General features: G+C 38.5%; 1 protein-coding gene across 5 annotated transcripts in view; it reads left to right on the forward strand.

Annotated features, from left to right (window-relative positions):
• The window catches only part of sdk2b (sidekick cell adhesion molecule 2b), a 280,187-nt gene that overhangs the window by 62,213 nt on the left and 196,367 nt on the right, over positions 1-21,607 (forward strand). For 3 of the 5 annotated variants that reach the window (XM_086304172.1, XM_086304171.1, XM_086304176.1), the window contains exon 2: positions 14,157-14,252. The exons of the other annotated variants lie outside the window; for them this stretch is intronic. In XM_086304172.1, coding sequence (XP_086160298.1) covers positions 14,157-14,252 — 96 coding nt within the window. The remainder of the gene's footprint in view (positions 1-14,156; positions 14,253-21,607) is intronic. 5 annotated transcript variants of the gene reach the window in all.

Here is a 21,607-nt window from a genome sequence, read left to right on the forward strand (position 1 = left end):
CCAGTTCAGGGTTGTGGGGGGTCTGGAGCCTTTCCTTCAAGAGCAAGACTACACCTTGGATAGTCTATTACAGGGTTCCATTACATACTCCCAGAGCTCAAAATGATATTACCTGTTTTGTCCAATTACCAGGCAAATAGCTAAAACCCTCAATTATAATGCTATGAAACCTGTGAGGTCGACATAATAAATAAGATAGAAGCAGTGCATATTTTAATAAGTTTGCTTGATGATGACTTATCAAACTGTTTTTTTTTTTTAATATAAATGTAAATGTATCTGGGACTGGTTTTAATACATTATTAAAATAAGATTGATGAATCATTAGTAAATCCGCAGGGTTTCAGAAAATTGATTGTAAGCGTGGTGGCATACTGAGTAACATCTGGATTTTTTAAAACGTATTGTTTATGTATTTGTTTTAATTATTTTAGGTACATCAGCTTGTTACAGTAAATAAGATACCGCAGCACTGCTACAGTTCAACAGACTTTTAACAGTGGATATCTAATTGCTTCGAAAGATATGAGACAAATAAGGAAAATGAGTGTCGTGGCAAAAATAAAAGAGTAATAAGTACATGAACCATGAACTGCACAATGGGCCATCGGATTCAAACTTTCTGTCTAAACTAATTTGGGAAAAACAAAATTAATAGAGACAACATCAGCAAACAGGGCTGATGATAACTCCCTACTTACCTATTAATTAATAAATGAATTAAAACAACTAACAGATAACAGAGGATAGCAAATTAATGAGGATGAGGCACTTAGTGATTGAGGAAAAAAACGTGTTATCACCAATATAGTTTTCACATGAATAAACTAGAACATCCCTCGGTTGACTAGAACTATAAAGCAAAAATTTAAAGTAACTTCTGTGCTCAGTTATTTATCTTATCTGTCCACTCACATAACTAATCAGGCTACTGCAAGTCATTCATTGCCATATGTGAGTCACATTGACACTGTGGTGGTTGAATAGTGCAACCTCATGACGTGTGACATTACTATCTTAGACCAGCTTAGTTGATGTATCCGTATTGTCTTGGAAACCTTGGATCAGCTAAGAGCTACTGTTTTGAAACGCAGGTATGCCATTTTTTTTCGTATCGTGCTTTTGTATTGTGGATATTTTTGTTCATTCATTTCTCCTGTACATACTATCAGTTGTATGTATGTGACAAAGCACAAAGCCGTGCTGCGGAGGATCTGACAGCCTCATTATTTAGCAGCCTCATAGACCCTGATAAGGTTTCTTGTTTGGGGACCAATCAAAGAGGAGGCCCAGGTATGATAGTGTCCACACCTGTGATTCATAGGGCCTGTACTCTGCCTTGCTCTTCATCCTATCCAACATGTAGGAGGCAGATTATAGGGCAGACTAATGAATGTCATTCTAAATGAATGACTGAAGCTGCCAATTGTAATGCTGCCACCACTGCGGGCCCATCTTCTTTCCCTAATGATTAAATACCGTACACTTATTCTGTCTATTCCTCTTCTCATTCCCTTGTGACTGCACTTCTGCCTCACCTTTTCAATTCTTTTAAACTAGCTCATTACTGTCCCAGATGAAAAGAAATACCGGAAACCATGTCCTATCCTCTCTCTGGATGGATGGGTGCTTCTTTTTTTTTTTATTGTTTGCTTTCGCAGGCATAACACTGCACTGAGAAATAACATAATGGTGTGCTCAGAGGTTTGACAAGGTGGATGTAGCTGCTACATTGTGCTTACTGCTTATTGGGGTGGCAGAGGTAATGTGATTTCTGACTGAAGCGTGGTGAGGGTGGGTTGAAAATTTGATGTCTGCAGACCATTGGGCATTTCTCAGAGTATGTGGGTGATTTTGTGTGTGGAAAGACAAAAGAAAAGAGAATGAGATAGGGTTGCTCATGTGCCAGTTTTTCATGATTGCAATGTATAATGAAAATATGATTGTGTGTGCTGTGTGTCTGAATGTCTGTGTATCTGGGCCTGGATAACACTGCCTTTGTTTTCCTAAAGAATCCATGTCATTCCTTGCCCGTATCACCCCTAAGGCTTGTTTTGATGTGGTGGTATCTGATTTGGCACCCTTCCACACTACCTCATAACCCCCTTGCCCTGCAGGAAACAGAAATTTTACAGCCTCTCCTTTCTGTCTGTACATTACTTTTTCCTTTGGGGTCTTGATCCGGCGGGTGTCCGTCCATCACAATGCCTGAATGAATGTCCGGAGACGGTTCGTTTTACCTCCTCAGGCACCGAGGACTATCTGAAATGATAGGAGACATCTGCAGAACACATACAGCCTGTTTTGAAGGTGTTTATTTTTTTCACAATATTGATGTCAAGTTGGGATCTTCCTCTTTTGTTGCCGTAGAAAAGAAAGTTGTGTTATTCTGATCTTTGATTGCTTGATATCATTTGCTGTGATCTGATACGATAGAGCATGTCACTTCTCCTATCTTATATCTGTGTTTGCCATTTTCTCGTATGTGGTATAATAGACAGTTTTCATTCCCTATCTCAGGGAAAAACCTCTGCTCTGGTCTAATCCTGTTAATGCCGAAATCTGATTACGAGCTGTAGCCTATACCCACAAAGGCAATATGTGTGTATGGTGGAGTGAGGGAGTAGTTGTCATGTAATTGTATGAAATGAGAAAAGAATGACAAGGCTTTTCTCAATTCAATGGTCTACGGAGATGGGATGTTATATGCTGCGCAGACTGCCATTCACAGATTTGTAACATTTTGCCTTATAAATAAACTAGACTCCATCTAAGTTAATTTGACATGTACAATATACAGTTTGAAGAAAAAATTAGCTTGTCCTCTTATACAATGGCAGCTGTTAAGAGGATGCTTTTCTTGTTCTAGGAATGGGCATTAAAAACCAAAAGACTATTCTTAATTCACTAGGAATGAAGAATTCTTCAAAGGTTGATCCCCTGCACATGTACTAGCCAGTCACACAGCTGGAGAATCCTGTCTCTGCACAAAAACAGCCAAGCATAGATGCAATCAAGATAACTGGGCTTTCAAATATTTCCAGTTCTTATTGTAACTCCTTTCTGCCAAAACTGTGTTTGAAAAATTTGGTTTCAAACTGTTTCTGAAGCATAAACTGGAAATCATCAACATGCTGTTTTGGCCCAAATCAGTTAGTCATTCAGTCAGCGAAATCTGCCCCCTTAGTTATGCTGGAGACTTTTCCATCGATGTGTGGACTGGGATCGATTGATGGTTTCTTATAAACCTACCTGATATCTTGCTACAAGTTTTACCATTTATGAACATGTTACTCTTTTTCTATGTGCACAAGTAAACCACAATAATTCAAAGAATGACACCTTCTGACATCATCAAGTTAAAAAACATCATAGAAAATAGTCAAAGGAAGATTATTTAAGTCTTTTTTTACACATTAATCTACGTTTAACATTTAAATAGCCATGGAAAGTAAAAAAAAGTGTTGGGCTCTAGAGCTGTTTTTGCATGATGCACCACTTTTTATCTGTCGTTTGTCAAGTATTTTACATTTTTTTGAAAATGGACAAAGATTTTAAAAAAATGAAATATGCATACACTGTCTGATTAATTTCAAACATAATTTAAAGACTAGTTGCCCTTCCCTATTTAAATCAGAATTCTTTCCACTGAATCACTTTCAGCATGTTTAGGTAATTACAGCAGCTACATTCCCATTCAGCTGCTGTAATTACACACATACAGTTTCTATGAAGGGAAAGTGTTGACCAGTAACAAAAATCAGCCCACCTCCAGTTTTCCTTGTTCCACTTTTAAACCTAATTAGCTGCTCTGAGTAATATTTAAATAATAAAGTTATTTTTAGAAAAATTTAGCAGTAGCGAATTAGTCCAGTGAATTACTGCATGAGAGATAAAACAGAATTACTGTATTTCTTCTGTTTCTATTCAGTAAGCAGAAGTAATGCATTCAGTGGTCATTTGCAGTCAACATTGTGAATCGCTTATCTTACCTAACTTACACTTTACTAAAACTTTTCCTCCTCGTATGCTGTGGCTACCATTTTCTAACAATTGTTTGACACCTACGTTAAACTTTAAAATGCCTCTTAAGACCAGTTCTTTGATGTTCGCTTGTCATCCTAGTTATCACGCCGAAACAAAAGGCAGAGTCACACTATGTAATAGAATTGAAACCACCTGCCTCTCAACCAAAGTATATTGTGATGTGTCAGTTGTGTTTTTTCTTTTCATCACAGAGACAGTGACACAAACAGAGAAAATGATGAAACAGCTGGGAGACACTGTATGGATTTAGGCTTTTGTTCTCTTAAAACATGACACATGAAAGGGCTCCAGTGACCCGCGTACCCCTGTGTATATGTGTATGCGAGGGTGTATGTGTTTGTGACTAGTTGATTGGACTGCATACGGCTGCTTCGTGGGCTTTTATCCAAGTGGGAGGTAGCTGAGGAGGAGAATGGATGCGAAGGATAAAATAGATGATCATCTTGGTATAACATCTGTTGCAGTATTCCAAAAGTATGTTATCGTACAACTAGGCATTCTTCTTAATGACGCTAAAACTTCTGAGTTTCTGCTTAAGATATATGCACAAAGCTTACTAGGTAGAGGATCATTTAGCTCTGACAGAGGACCAGGTTGACCCTGGTGCTTTAGATGACAGTATGTCCATAATGATAAGTTACAGGCGAACAGTTCGTGCTGGTGAATTCATCATGACAGTAAAACAGCAGGAGGTTTAAATAATGCTGCCACATTCACATTGGAAACATATTCAGAGATAACACGTTGTGAGCCTACATAATAAGTCGTCTGCAGGGACAGACCATGTCTCCCACCAAGTAATACCCAGCTGCGCATTGAGTGAAAGCGATATTTATTCCAGTTGAAAAATACATCTTTATCATTTGATGCTGCTGTTATTTGGAGATGCCCTGCATCTGTGGCACAGACTGCACCAAGTTGTTCAGTGATTGTGACGAAGCTGGTTGTTTTCAGAAAGTTTCGGGGGAAAAAAGTTTTCCCAATAAACGGTAGCGGTGCAGCTGTTACTCTGCGCTCTGTGAAGTACTGTTGAAGCAGCACTTTTGAAAATCTGTTAATCAAATACTTAAATGCTTACAAGGTTGACTCCCATCAGCAGACGTTTTAAAGTGTGATTATGTGTTTCTTTTGAGTTGAAAGCTAATTTTTGCCGAAATGTTTAAAAACAACGAATATTGGAGAATGGTAAACTGCTCGCTGCGTATTTTTTATGAATTCAGTTGATTCGAAAGACTCACAAAAATAGCATTTTATATATTTAAGGTCATATAATCAATCATCAATGTAGATTTTTTTTTATTTTGCTCAACCTATGAAGGTTTTCTCTTTACGGTTTCTAATTTTTTTACCCCCGTTCTAATATCACGCTCACGTGACATCACCTGAGTTCTTTCCTCATAACCTTTTATACTCCTGAACTAAAGACAATCTTCTTCTTCTTTGTTTAAAAAAAGTTAGCAGTCCTCTGATTACATACCTAAGCTTAAACTTAGCGATGACAGTAGTTTAACATTTATTATTGAATTAGGCCCCTCAAGTGTAAGACAAGATGAACTTAAAACAGAAACAGAACAGGGCGAGAAGTAGAGAGAGAGAGACATCAATTAAACATGAATTCCAACCAGGGTGAGGGTTTCACTCTGTTTGTAATTGTGAATATTTAATAAGGCAAAAGACAACTCACTTAGCGCACAGCCATATGCTAACAATGGGGAAAGGCATGACAGGGCTTCCCCTTAGCTCTGACTAGCAGGTATGCTTGCGTGGCACGCACACACGACACACACATCCAGTTGCAAAGTGCTGTTACTGTATGTCAGTGCAGTTGAGCTTCATCTCTCAAAGTGAAAACAACATCGAGCTGCCATATTACTAGCCACTGGGACAGGACCCCTGCCTGCCCTAGTGCACTCAAGAGGAACCACACATCAGGTCTTTGCATCACTCACACTTCACCTCACTGCCACCTGAAGGGTTGGGCGCCTCTTAATGTCCTTGTTGCAATAATTTTTCTCCTTTTCCTATTTCTGTTTCCTTTTATCTTGTTTTTATTTCTTTCACAATGGTAGTTCTGACTCTAATTTTTAGAAGTAGCAGATCCCACGACCAGCGTAAAAAGCCAGACACCTATGTTGCTCTCAGTAGGGACAGTGTTTAATGGGGGAAACTCTCCAAAAACAATATAATACAGCCTTCCTGTGTTCAGTGTCACTTTTCTCTAATCGGTCTCTAATCGTACTAAGCAACAATTTTATCGTTTCCACACCTCAGCAATTACATGAGCAAGTATACTGTTCCGGTAACTGATAGGTAAATTTTCTAAAATGGGACCTGAGTTGTAATAAACGAGGATTTTCTTTGAACTATTTCCCCCCCACTTATTCCTTTTATGTCATTTTCTCCACCCCTTTGCCTGCAGTTTCATTCCTTTCTCATCCTTCTATTCACTTCTCATGTCTTCTTCTTAGAGTCTATCTTTTTCTATTTCCCACTGGTATTTTTCTTCTCCCTTGCTTCCATTTCTTAAACCACTTCTCACTAATTACTTCTTTCTCATGTCTCCTCCTTGTGACTAAATGACAGTAGATGTCTGGTCTTTCTTCTCCTCCCCAGCATATCCCTCCCAGTTACAGACAACATTGTCTGACATTAAGCCGCTCGCACTTACAAGACACCCAAGTTGAAAGTGTCACTTCATTTAAGGGAAGTCAACTAAGGAGCTCCTTTCACTGACATCCCAACTCCTGCTGTCTGCTTTTTATATGACTCTGTGTAACAGTCATATAAAGTGGGGAAAAAAAAGAAAATAAGAATTAAGCAGACTGGAGAGGGTTGCTGGCGATGAGAATTGTTGGGGCTGGTCATTTAGCAGGCAGCAATAGAACGTCTGAGGTGCCTGCAGATTTTCCTGTGGATTATTGTTTTGTATTCAGAATTGCTTATTTCATGCTTGTCTAAGTGAGGTCTGTTTTAGCCCAGTGTGTGTGCATTTCTTTAATATTACATGTGTGGCAGAAGACGAAAGGAATCACAGGGGAGAGGGGCACAGAGGAGGAGAAGAGAGGAGGGGAATATAACACTAGCAGAAGAGAGGGGAAAAAAGAAGATGGAAGGGAAAATAGAAGTGGAGAATGAAAAGAATTGGATTAAAAAGACTTGAGTGGAAGCGTGTTAAAGAGAGGAGAGCAGAATAGAGGAGATGAGTGAAGAGAAGAGGATAAAAGATGACAAAAGAACAAAACAACAGAGAGGAGGAGAGCGAAGGAAAAGGAGCTGGCAATAAAACAATTGAGCTGGCTTGAAATGAGTTAAAGTGAATTAAACTGCAGAAGGGAAAGAAAAGAAAAAAAAGAAAGGAGAGGAGAGTCACTGGCCACTGTGTATGCAGTATGAATTTTGATCAGTCGATTTTGCTGGCTTACCTATGAATGCTCAAATGGGCTGCCCTGCTCAGACTGAAGGAGCCTTGTTTATGGAGAAAAGACCAAATCCTCCCATCAAACATGTATGAGGCAGCACACTTGTCGACACACATTTTCTCTTTCTCCCTCTCCCTGACAAATATACAAATACACAATCTCTACACAAACACGGGCTACTCTGGAGACTTCACAGTGACACCATGAAGGAATATACAAACACAGACACTATCTCAATTGCACACACAAGGGGATCCTGATTATTTACTTACAGTACAGTACCTGCATTGTAGGGCCTTTGGGGGGTCTCTGGTGTGCGTAGTTGTCTGCGCAATAACACCACACTCCACCTCTCTGCATCTCCCTGCTATACACAAGGAAAAACTCATGCAAACCAGCTGAGGGATTGTGTACGTCTCAGCAGACGTACACTTTGCTGCATATTCCCACCACTGGCCCATATGGTATTAACAGTAGCAGTCTGCTTTGACGGTGTTCTGCTGTTACCTACCTGAAATGGTCTGTCCCAAATGGTATAAAACAAAAAACAAAAAATCACGAGTTTCCCATATATTTTTTTTAATTAATGGGTTGTGCAGTCATAATAAATGAACAGTTTTTATTTAACTCACAAATCACCTCATGTGGTGACAAAATGGATCCTGATATGTTAATGACAGTTACTCTTAATGTGCGATGCTACTGTGAAGGGTGCATATCATTGCGACTGGACAGAGAGGTTTGGGATAAATTCACTACCAGGGAAAATTCACTGCTAACCCTTTTTTTTTTCTCATTTTGTTCATTTAAACTACCTTGATCTATAGTAATTTCAAATATTGCCATTGGCAAGAGACACTCAAATAAAGAATACCACACAGGGGACAGAAATTATCCAGAAATTCATTTTTATTTTTTAAAACTTGGAAGCTAAAAACAGCCTGTCATAATCCAACATTCAGATTTCTCACTAATTAAGTTTTTTTTAGTATATTCTGCACTGAGCACCTTGTCATTTGTTTTTTGCAGCTGGATATTTGACCACTCTTCTTGGCAAAATTTGTAGAACTGATTTACATTGATTAGATCTCTGGTACAGATCCAACCTTTAAGTGTAGTCAACAAACCTTCAAAAGAAATGAGGTCAGGGCTTTGGTAGACCATTTTGACCATGTTAGTCTGCTTTATCCATTTCAAAATGTGTTTGGGATAATTGTCCTGACCCAATTGTGTCACTTTTACAAAGTTTCACATACCTTGTAATTGTGCCAAATAGCTCAGTTTTTGGCTTGTCTAACCATAAAACGTTCCTCCATAAGGCATTCAGCTTGTCCACGTGGACAGTTGCAATTTGCAGTCAGTCTTTTCGGTCCATGGCAAAGTAAAACTTCACCGTGGACGGGGACATTGGCGTTCCAGCAATTTCCACATCCTAACCAATTTCCTCTCATCTGAGGATGACAGACCTTCTTCCAGACCTTGGCAAAGTGTGGTGACACATTAGAGTAACTTGCACTTATGTACAGTTATGAGAACTGTTGATGTTGAAATCTGCAGTTGTTGAGAAATAACCTTTTCAACTTGTATAAATCTCCAATTCTCCTTCTTAGATCTTCTCTGAGTTCTGGTTTTTCCCATTGTCCTGAGTATTGACGAATCCAGTTAATGTTGTTAAACAAAATATTTTAATGCTGGTTAAGAGAGAATGTCAGTTGTAGTTAACTGTGACAACTAACAGGAAGGCCTTGGCCTTATCAAGTTAAAAGACATTGAAGAACCCGTGGAACCATTTATTAAAAGATCTGAGTGTATGTTTATATTTGTAAATACATATGTATACCTGTTTGCATTAATAAATAATTCCACCCTGCAAAAGGAACAGCTCAAAGAAATCATTAAAAGCCTAAACTTATCGTGACATTCATTAAAATGCATTTTGCATTCGTATACGCTCAAGAAAATGAAGTTCTTGAAAATAAAAATAAAAAAACAATGAAAATGCTATAAATATAAATGAAATGAAATAAAGTTTTTCCTGGTGGTGCCTTGATTTACACATAAATCTCAACCAGTATGTAATTTCAAGTGTTTTTCTAATTAAAAATTGAAGTGAATGAGTCAAGTTAAAATGAAATATTAACCAACTTTATAAGGTTTGCTTATAATTCTTCCAACCAGAGGGAAGGGACATAACCAGAAAAGCCTTTTTGTTGCTCCTCACTATCAAATGTGAGCACTGTAGTGTGACAGAGTGATATCACAGACTGTCACACAAGCTTTAGCCATAACCAGAAATGACTCTTTGGTCAATTCTGTGTATGGAGATTCACCCCTTTGCATTCATGTATGTGTGAGAACGCGCGCTTCAGGTGGACTCGGGTGGTTTTGGATAGTTTCATCTGAGCACCCTTGTGTATACAGCAGGTGTCAGAAACAGTGACCTCTCTCCACTCTTTCTGTTTTTACTGTCCATCAATACATCAGCCTCAGCCTTTCTGTCCCTCCAAGCATTAGGTCTATTCATCTTCTGTGACTATGCTGTAGAAGATTGACCATCTGTGCAACGGTGCAAAGATTCATCAGGTCTGAACTTCTTTCTTTTAGCAAGTTTGCACAGTATTTTAAATGTGTGTGAGTCCTCACATCTATAAGTTGTACCACTGGCCTACTTGAAACTGTTTCACTCCAGACTGCCAATTAAAAAACAAGCCATTCACTTATTAGTGTTTACTTCCACCCACTCAAATCATATCTCATCTGCATCCCACTACCATCACCATGGTTGTATGTGTGTGTCTATGCACATGAGGGGGTACGCGTGTGTGTGGGGGTGGGGGGCTCTTCTCAATCTGACACTTCGCAGTGTGTGAAATTTAATTAAACACGCTTCATAACCATCCACACAAACACACAGACACATTGTACACACAGAAAATCTCCCTGAAAATAATAAATAGACGGAGCACAAATTTTCCATTATCCTCAACCATGGGCCCTTTTTCTCCTCCGTCTTTGCGTTTTACAGGCAGTTAAAGTGACATTTCCTGTAGAAATACATTATAGGCACACGCTAAGGCTAAAATATGGATTTATGGATCAGTTCTGTTCTGACTTGAGCAGACTGGTGACTTGTGGGCAAAAAAGTACTGGCCCTCATGACCCCCCCAAGTTACCCTTGAGCAAGGTACTTAACCCCCAACTGCTTCAGTGGAGCTGCTCAGCAGCCGATAGATCAGACAGCCAGCAGATTGTCGAGCTGGGCAGCTTCCAGGTGTGAGGCCATTACTGCTCTGAGTTCTTAGTCAACAAATCTCCTTCAAATAAACCAAACAAAGATATGTTTTGGACTGCTGGGTACTTTGTTCCAAACCAGCGGACTCAACATTTGTTGAGACTAACACTAAAGAGTGTTTAGAATATTGTGTTTCTGGGAAATCATTTGACGTACAGATGATCACAGAAAAAATAAGTATGGGAGTTTTTAACCTCTAGATAAATGTAAGGTTTGATAAGTCACTAATGCCTGCATTGAGCGTGTTATTTCTGCTACTGTTATAGGGGTGTTCACAGTGTACTTTATTATTATTAACTTTGTTTAAACTGTGAACTGTAAAACTATACCGATGGCAAGTAGAAACTGGAGCTACAGTACATAGAGCCAGTTGTGGGTCCTTGTAAGGAAAGCTCATGTAGACTTTTAAATGCATGTAATTTCTTTTTTGCCTGTCTATAAAATTTTGAAACAAATGGTAAAAATCAGAAGTGTAAAGTGTAAAGACTTTTCACTTTTAGTTCCATCTGGGCTCCAAATAAAAACTGCCACTACATCAAAAGAAGCTGCTTAATATTGTTTCGGTCTTCAACAATCCTACGTGTCAAAGTAGCGTACAGATGAATGCCAGAAGCCAAGGTTTGCCAGCAGAATATTGTATGCTTCACCAGAAAGGTGTTTTAATACTGAGTTTCATCTAGTGGGATGACAGGTGCAACAAAAGAGACTGTGCAAATCAATTGTTCGCACACCTTTTTTGTGTGTATGTGTGGGGGGAAGTATGCTGAGGGTATGGGTGGTGGTTACTTTGGCAACCTTGTTGTACTTTAGGGATAACATTCAGTGAAAATGAATATAAAAACCTTGGCACACAGTGGTCTGTATTTCTCAAAGTACGGTGATATTTAAAACCAACTCCCTTTGGTTTAGCCACATTTGTCACAAAAAGCTATTCATTAAGTTGTGTTTCATTAGTGCAAGCTGTGTGAACGCCTTATATACCGTACTTGAGTATTTCACCTACTCTAATGAGAGATTTCTCATTAAGTGCTGAGAAATACAGTAATCTTTTAGTAGTACTGATCTATACTGTGTGGGTGTTTATACTTCTAAATTAAGCTGTCATATTTTCTTTCATATTCACCCAAACATAATTTTTTTTTTACTGTTATTTTACAGGCATACTGTCACCACCTTAGTCTTTTTACTGAGATTTTTTTTTTTTAAACACAGATTTTGACATCTGTGTTTGATGTTTTAAACTTCGAGATGACAGGTACCTCACACTGCAGACTCAATCCTTCCCAGTGGAGCATTATTTTAACCTACCACCTTACTAGTCTTTGAGGTTTAGATGTATGTGCAGTCTACACACTGGGATTCTGCAGTATGGCATTGAGGGGAAGATGGGACAAAAGAATGAGGGAAGAATAGAGCGTTCAACTTCGGTTCTATCACTTTGGAAGTTCTGCAAAGCTTGCAGGAGAGGCTGAGTGGTTTGGAGTGATATGGACTTAACCAGCACAGAACTTAAACCCTTAGCCCACTTCTATGAAGAACTGGGTGACCAGTGTTTGAACCGACCATACTTGGTGTCACCTGGAACATTTTTCCACCCACTTCTGTTTCTGCACTGCGTCAGTGTCATAACTGTATTTTTAATGTTTACATTTCTTGCTACGTTCGTTTTTTTCTTCTGTTGTCTTTTCTGATGTCGTAGTTCAGCACACTTTCAGGAGAGTGACACAAAAGTGCTCTTTTCCCACATGCTTTACTTATCTCTTCCACTGCTGTCTTCTCTCTAGTATGGCAGCTATACCAGCCACTCATTCATTACCTACTTGTGCAATTTTTTTCATATCAAGAAGCCAGTTAGATCTGACCCATTCGCTGGGAGTCGACAGCCCTGGCCCATCACAGGAGGATTCTAGATTAGAACCCTTTTAAGGCTTGTAATTTCCTCCGGCATTTTTCCTTAAAATTTCCCTCTTATAGTCACTTCTCACACTTAGTGTCACGAATGGCAGGACAGGCTTTAGGTGGCTTATGTAACAGTCCATTAAGTTTGCCGTAGAAATGGCCTGTATTGCCTGAGAGACTGCAGAAGACACCTAGAGATAAGTAATGTCAGAAACAGACAGCGATACGGATGGGGCCCCTTACATCTTTTATGGAACATTAGACTGAGTGAAGAGATGACCTAATTTGAATTGATTTGGCGTATATTTGTGCTCAGGAGAGCACATACAGAGACACGCAGGCACAAAGAGACACACATGCATTCACTCCCACATACACACACCGAGACACAGACGCACACACTCAATCACAGCTAATCTAGGTGTCTCTGCCTGTACGCTACCCAGCTGTAGCTGCATATCTTTGGCAAAATCTTAGATGTTTTCAGCTGAATAAGCTCCAACTTGATTACACTGCACCCCCCACTCCCTCAGTATGTATTAATGAGGCTGTTCCTTCTTGCTGAAATCTGCTTCCATATTGTTGTTGTGCAGTTCACGGTCCAGTGGCCACTGGCCCGCAGATGTAATTGTTTTAATTTGCTAACTGTACTCTCACTCAATTAGGAGGAAAGCAGAATTCAGTTTTATTTCCTCTTCCCAGTGCAGAATAGTAAAGTAGACATCTTCCAGAAGCAGCACTTACCGTAGCATGGACAGCCAAACACAGATGTGCAGAAACAACCACAGACGTACACAAAAGGACACGAGGAATGTGCTTTTATAGTTCTTTGTTTGTGGTGTTCAAGAATGCACACTGTGTTCATTCCTAACCCCGTCTTTCTTTTCATGAGTATTTTCTGCTCTCTTGCTTTGTCAAGGTTCCTCTGTATACATGCTGTTTAATTAGAATGCTTTGGTTCTGGCCTTTGGCAGTAGGCTTCTTATTACTGCGTTATTTGTATTTGTTCGTGTGTAGCTGTACTTTTTATGGCTCACTCATTTTATTCATCACATTTACTCACTGTATTTTATTTTTTAGACGAGTGGCAGCACACTTTTTTTCATTTTAGCGTGCATTCAGCTAAAATTCTTTTTATTTCTTTACCAGGATACAAAGACATTTCTTGGGATATGTAGCTTTTATTCTTGAGTGCACTCACCAAGAGTTAGTGGGCTTGTGTCAAAGTTTTGCATTTCTACAATTTCTTTAAAAATGAAACTTTTAGAGTTATTTCACAAATGTACAACCAAACCATACAAACTAAACTAAATGAACAAGTATGTGAGCCCTGGCTAGCATGCCATGTTCATATGGTCACCACAGAGCTTACTGTAATATTTTTAAAGAACTTAAATAAGCTAATGTCCCAGTGAGGATTTTCCACCTACGTAATGCAATGTGGGACTAGTGTATTACTAATATCCATCCATCCATACGCTTCCGCTTATCCCTTTCAGGGTCGCGGGGGGCGCTGGAGCCTATCCCAGCTGTCATAGGGCGAGAGTTGGATGAAGAAATTGCCATAATGTCCTACACTGTGTGGAAAAATGAAGGTACTGGACACGAGTACTTTTTCACATCTCATTTCTTTATATCTTGCTTCCAAGGAGCCAGTCTTACTTGTTAAGGTGTTCTTGAGTTGTTGTTCTCCAAGCTTTCTAATGGTATTTCAAAGTCTTTGTTTGAACATTGGCTGCTTTTTCACTCATGTTCACTCAAGTCCTTGTAAAATTTCATTTTCAGAGCAATGGATGTTTTTTAATCCACACTGACCTGCGAAGCATAAAAAAGGCCCCTAATGCAAGGGATGAGCCAGTCTGGTGTCTACTCATTACAGATAACTTAGGCAAGACCAATTTTAAAGAAGGGCCTTGTGCACAAACCCATTTGTTCCAATTTCCTTAGTTGAATATATGAAAAATGCCAAAGAAAACAGTTTGACTGGGTAGTAACTCTTTGAAAATAATGTTCTGAGTGCAAGAATGCTATTTTATGCCAAAAAATGTATCATATCTCAGCAAACTATGTAGTGTGTCCTTAAGAAACTCAGGACGCTAGTGGAAAACGAAAGAAGTGGCAAGCCTAAAAGAACTATCTGCAGCAGATTAACAATACCTGAAAGTCAAAGACCTGACATAAGATTATAAAAAATAATACTGAAACAGTGTGGGATCATCTTGATAGAGAATTAATCAAAAGACAGTCAAGATCCAAAGAAGAGCTTTAAAAATTCCTTCAAGAATCCTGAAAAACAATTCTTAAAGACCACATAGAGAAATTATAAGAAAGCCTGCCTAACTTCCCAACTTTAGGCTATGTTGAGAAATAAAGGTGATCACACCAAATATTGAATTTTAATGCCAATAGAATTCTACAAGCTGTTTTTTGCCTTAACCTCCCAGGACCTGGCGTCCAAAATGTGGACATCACATTTTGGGTTATTTAGACCAAAATACTCAGTTTTGCTCTATAAAGGCCTGATATCTACTTACGAGGACATTATACTGCTACTGTTCTATCGAAATGTTAAACGAATATCCTCATATGTGGCTCTCATTTTTCTTAGAAACAAAAATCAGGTAAAAACAAACAAACTGGTAATTCTTTGTTTTTACATTCATTGGGTCCCAGTCAGCCCAAATATTGTCAGAGTCATCAACTGTAGCAGAGGTTGGACTGAGTTCTTCAAAAAGAAATGCTATTCCAGAAGCTTATAGTTAAGCTGGGTTAATATAGTGCTCTATACCTTTGATGAACTCTACAGGTGTGTTGTTAAGGTGTAGTTGAACAATTGCTTGCTGAAGGAGTTACGGGCAGTAACATTTTAAATGATTTTCCACATAAGTGGGAGAAAAGAATCATATACTTATGTTAGAAATCTTTTGAGTAGTATGCCAACAGGAAAAAAGAGGGCTTCATTTAAATCACAGTCTCAGTGAGAGTTTCAGTGGAAACCGAATCAAAAGACTCAAGAGAGACACAGGCTTTCATCTCAGCTGTTACATCTTGAGTTGGATGGGTGATCTGCCTGTGAATGTTTGACACTTTGTTAACAAAATCTGAGGAAGTCTTGCTTGGCAAAGTCTTACTAAAACCCAGCGTGTGTGTAGCAGCGGTTTTACAAGGATTATGAGGATGTTTTTCAATGAGGTCAGTGAAAAAAGATTCGACTGCAACTTTGTAGAATCGCATTAAATCTTTCCGTGTTTTCCAGTTTGTCTTGAACAGCTTTGCTTTAATTTTTTTTAAAGCAAGAAAGGTTTCGTCAATATTGAAAGCTGCAATTAAAACTGCATGCCATGAACCAACACTGTTAAATGCTTCTCTCATTGAATGAGTATGAAGGAAAAGCCCAGCTCAGTAGCATTAGCAACAACAGCTTCATTTGGAACTATGTGAAAAGGAAATGCTTTACACCACCAAAAGGGAAATGTTTAATGCCTTAAGTAGTGCCTTACACTACAAACACATTACTTCCTTGGCTTTGCTCCCTCCCAATTACCCTCTTGTCTTTGTTACCCTTTGCCCCACCTTTGTACTCTTTCCCCTTCTTCTCCCGTTTCATCTGCCTTTCTCTTTATACTCAGATTAATTGCCCTTGAATGGTTTTATAATTGAGAGACATTTATGATCTCGCTGACTGCGAAGTTGAGGCAATAATAGCCCTTGGATGTCTTGAAAATAAAGGCAGGTGGCAGAGCACCCTTTCAGCTGATGTTAATAGTTGGGGATGTGTATGGGTGTTTGATGAGTGGGCGTGTGTTTTCCCACTCACAAACATGCTGTAATTGCACATGAACTGATGAATGCACGTGGAAACTCTTTATAAGAAATCAGCACAACTTTTGACTCAAATATACTCCTCAACAACCCACCCATTCTGATACACATGGACAAGCAAACACATCAAGTACACTAGTCACTACAGAGGCGTCACATATGGAGACGTCTACTTGAAAATGCATCATCCTCTCATTAAAAGTATTTGTGAACACTCTTCTGTAGGTGTTCAGAAATGAATATTTGATGATTCATTTATGAATATAAGGTTGAAGTTGAAGTTCTTTGGATTCTTGCAGTTGCTGGTTTGTTTGCATATAATTGTTTGCATATAATTATAGGCTTCTTATTTCTTTTAATTCTGGTCACAGTGACACATTTCAACCTTGAGTCTTAGTCAGACTGGAGTGCTACAGTGGGACTCAGTCGCTAATGCAGATTACTTGGGGGTGAGAACAATCAAGAGTCTGAGTTTGGCTGGGTTATGCATAGACCTTTAAGCTTACATGAGATCATCAAGCCCACTCTGGCTGGGTAGAAAAGACCAGCCAAAAATAAAATCCGAGGAAGATAACAGAAATCTGGCAAAAACAAAGTGGAGCGATATTGCTTGGAGCAGTTGCTCAACTCTTTACGAATAGAGAAGGATTCATTTTTCAAATGTATGTAAATGTTAAAGTGCTCATTTCTCCCTCCTTATTTTTTAAAATTGAACTCTACTAGAGTAGCTTTACATGATTGACATTAAAAAAGAATGACTGACCCTCACTCATATTAAGGATATCCCCTCACAATGACATCATGCGGAACCAATATCTAATGTAACTGGAATTTAGTTTGCAACAGTCTGAAACCTAAGAGATTACTTACACATATGGTGTGATGAACTCATTATTTGAAAGTTTGCCCAAAACTGTTTAGCATCTGCCAGCCCAATGGGTCCCCTTTTGTTACCAATTTCTTACTTTGAACAATATTAACAGATTCCTGCCTAACTGCAAAAATTCCAGAGAGTCGGCTGCTTTCTTAAGCTGTTGTTCTCTGTGATAAACACATTCGCACAGACACATAAAGCAAAGCCTTTGAAATAAACCACACTCACCATAGATTGTCTGGCCGTTTTCTTTGTTCAGGCCCTTGTTTCCATGTGTATAAAAAGTTCTTGAGTTCTTGAGTCATATTGAAGCATTTTATAGAGAGAAACCCAGCAGTGTAGGACTGTGCTTTAAGGGGTAATATTTCAGCATGGTGTCTGGGCCCTTGAGACCATCTTTAGTTTGACAGCAGCCTAGTGTTTTGTGTTAAGGACCGAAAATGTGGCGAGACACGCTTCATTTTAATAATTCTTCATTTAATGGAAAACCAAGCTTTTGCAAGGCATCCACGACCTCTTCTGAGTAAGAAGCAGTGGGAGTTAGTTGAATAAAAAAAAGAAAAGTGTTGTATCCACACATATTTTTCATAGCTGTTTTTCAAAAAACCAAGTGGCTTTTATATCAACCCAAAAAAGACAAATCACAAAGATTCGTGTATGTTGCATGAGCAAAATCCTCTTTTTTTTGTCGAGATTTAGTTGGACATAGAATACATGAACAGCCTTAATAAAAGTAGGAATGATGGGATCAATAAAGCTGGATTGCCACCATGAGGGGAATTGGCAGAGTGCTTCATTGGCTTGGGCTTTAACAGAGAAACTGAGCTAAGTAGAGACTTTCTTTACAGCCCAAGCTGTTCCAATTACTCTCTGATAGACTAGTGCTTCAGTCCCAACTAACTCTTCAGATAAATACAGAAGTTTTTGCTTTGTCCAGTGTACAAAGAAGACAAATTGTTTGCAGAATGATGCATGCAATTTATCGTGGTTTATTTTTGTTTTTTTGTTTTGTAAGATTGTTCACTTATTATCTGAATAGCCATCAATAATGGAACGCAATCACTCTGGCTGACAGCAAAAATTAAAATCTCTCATGGTTGCGTTATGCATAACAAGTACAAAAGCCAGATGTTTTTATTTTACCTGGAATCTTTTGGTTGTTCATTGTTCCTAGTGAAACCTAGACTCCTTTCTAACTGAGAGAAAAAAGTGTGTTTTAATGTATTAAGGTGAAAGCCCTGCATTTTTGAAATAGATATGAATGCACAGGATAATGTGCAAGAACTTGACATTTTATGAAATGCAAGTATAAATGGACACTAATGTGTCAGATACAGTTCCATCTGACACAGGTTTGCTGGAATGGATGAACAGGAAAATATCTGATACCATTTGTCAGTGCAGCTGAATAGAGATTACATATCTAGAGCACAACACAGAGCTCAGTTCTCTCCCTTTTCAGTAGCTGAAAATTGAACAAGTCATATTTAGAGCTATCAGTAGTTTCTAGTCATTTACTTTCTTTTCTGAGATGGTCTCTGTTATTTATCCATTCTCTCGTTTCCCTCACACATCTTTCACACGCCACCGCCCTCATTTCTCCTTTTTTTTGTCACTCTTTAGCTTTTACTTGGTCATACGCTCAAGCCATAGGGGATGATTGTTCAGTAGTATAGACTGCAGTTTGTTCTGTACTCCTTCAGTTTATAGTCTTCTTGAAAGCTCACAAGATGAAAGAACCATCTTCTCTCTTTGTATGCTCTTTAGCTCATCATCTTCTAGTTCTCTCCACCTTTTCAGCCTTCTTTGCTTCTTTTTCATTTTCAGCTATCATCCCTATGATTTTTATTCTCCCTCCCTTTTGCCAACCCCGTCCCTTTTTCTCTCTGCTAATGGAGCTATAATGGAACTGTAAGTCTTGAGAGTTGTTTAGCAAATGACAGTGCATGCTCCAGCCAGTCAAAATGAGTTCAGCAGCCCCATGTTACGTGCAAAATGCTTAACATAGTCATATAATATGCATGAAACCCTTTTATTTTTATCTGTAGTAAATGCTTATAAGACAACTGGATTCTGTTTTTTAGAATTTTATTAACCTTTACTTTAATTTCTGCCACATTATTGGGATTTCATTACAAATGTTAAGGCACACACTGTGCACAGGTTATATTTTCATTATGTTGTCTGAGCAAGTTTGCAGAAAAATTTGCACACTTATGTAATACGTTCAAGTTATCACTGCTAAGTTTAGGCATACAATAAGAAATATACAGCAATGATTCATGCAGGAACACAAGAGTGATTCCTGCTGAATACAATCTAATCTATACAGTCATTGCAACTATTGACCAATGTCACTACAACTGTCACTGCACTATAATATTTTGCTTTGTTGGATGGAGGGATGTAAGTCCCTTAACAAAGCTTAGACATTATTTTTGTGCAGTTTTCTCTTGGTTTTCTTTAATTTTTGGAGTTGTATGTTGTTTATGCAGCTAATGTCATAGTCCTTGTATAATGTTTCTGCTAATGATGCTTTTCTATCATTATTATTATTTTTTTATGTCGTGGCTGCCTCATGCTTACATCAAAGCTTGTTATTGTGCTGTAGAGGACGTACCTTGAAGGACGAGCTCGAAAAAGTCCCCTCAAACGGTTCAATAGTTCCTGCTACCATAAAAAAAAAAACAGGATACCTCTTCCAGAAATAAGAAGTTGTGCTCATCCAAAAATGCCTAATCACTCACTGCTGATAGTAAATAGGTCTTGCCAATAATTGCTCATTTGTCCCAATTCATGCTTCTTCTCACTGTATTTATTACAGACATTGCATCTCATCACAGTATTATTAGGCGGCAAGCAGCGGGACATCAGTGTTCCGAACGGGCAGCAGCAAGTCATGGCAAGACTCCCCTGTGGCAGCTTGCAGCGTCTTCTGATTCTATTTGTGACCATATTTGCTGAAGTCTGTCACATACACTAATTCCAATATACTAACAACCAGTGTCAGTTCAATAGATTTGCTACTATATCCACAGACGGTATAAAAGGTGCCACCCTTTTTTAAGGCTCGAGGTGGGCATTTCTGCCATCGCCATCTTGGTTTCAAAAAATGATTTTGATGTGGAAGGGAGGGTCTGATCGTGAAATCGCACACTCATTTGCTAATGACTGGTGGTTGGCAATTCACTAGCCAAAGATTATACAAATCCATACCACAAATATTGCTCTTCTTTAAAACATGGTCAAACTAACATTTATGAAACAGACTCAATTTTTTATTCAGTATGGTCCAAAATGAATGTCTGAGTCTGTAATTTCAGCAGCGGTCAAGTCAGAAAGTTGGTTTACTGTAGACTTCTATGGGACTAGAAGTCTTTTTGCAACCACAGCTATCGCTATCTTGTGGCCTTTAGGTAGAATTCGAATTTTTCGGCACTTCTGCCTTGGCTTTTTACTAACCCGGAAGCTGCATTCATTTATACTGTTTTTATATCATGAAAACTGTTGATAGATGAAAAAAATTCATTTCAAATCATTTCAAAATGTATATTTTTAAAGTTCAATACTCTTTTACTTGCTCAGGTGATATTTACCTGCATTATTCACTGCTGTAAATCAATGAAACTCTCTTGCTTGCAGTTTTTCTCCTCTATTCTAGGAAATTGGGCAAACCCTGTCTCAAACTCTTTCTCTTACTCTCTCACTGTCTCTCTGCTGCCAGAAACCTTCCAGTATCCCATCAGCCTGACTTCCAGCATCTTCTTCAATAAATAATTAAGCTAATTGAAAATAAAACAGTGAAACTATTTAGTGTCCTGACCATAACATGTTTATCGAACACTATTTGTTCATCATTCATTTTCTGTTTGTTATTAGAACTCCTTGCTAGCTTTGAGCTTACATATACACTTCAGATTCCCATTTTTCTTTCGCTGGGACATAAAGTCATAAAAGTAAAAGAAGAAAGCTCTTAGATTTAAGTTCGTTCATTTATGACAATGCCTATTCTAATTGTGCTTTTCTTTTTCCTATTTTTCCTGGTGCTGCTCACTCGGAATGTTTGCAAATAAAGGTAAGAACCCTTTTTTATTATGCATGTATTTTGTGTATTGTGACGCTGAAGCAGAAATTTACAAATGGCTTAGGTAACTTACTAAGACCTCTTTGGATAATTGCTTTAAGAAAGTAATTAGAAAAGTCTTGGATTGGAAAGTAAGTAAACAAACAGTGACATACACAAAGTATGTGGGG

Source organism: Aulonocara sp. 'chitande type north' Nkhata Bay, linkage group LG8 (assembly GCF_057382095.1).
Source record: "Aulonocara sp. 'chitande type north' Nkhata Bay isolate Kocher_YH1m ecotype deep benthic linkage group LG8, A_spYH_male_GT1.1, whole genome shotgun sequence".
NCBI classification, from domain to species: domain Eukaryota; kingdom Metazoa; phylum Chordata; class Actinopteri; order Cichliformes; family Cichlidae; genus Aulonocara; species Aulonocara sp. 'chitande type north' Nkhata Bay.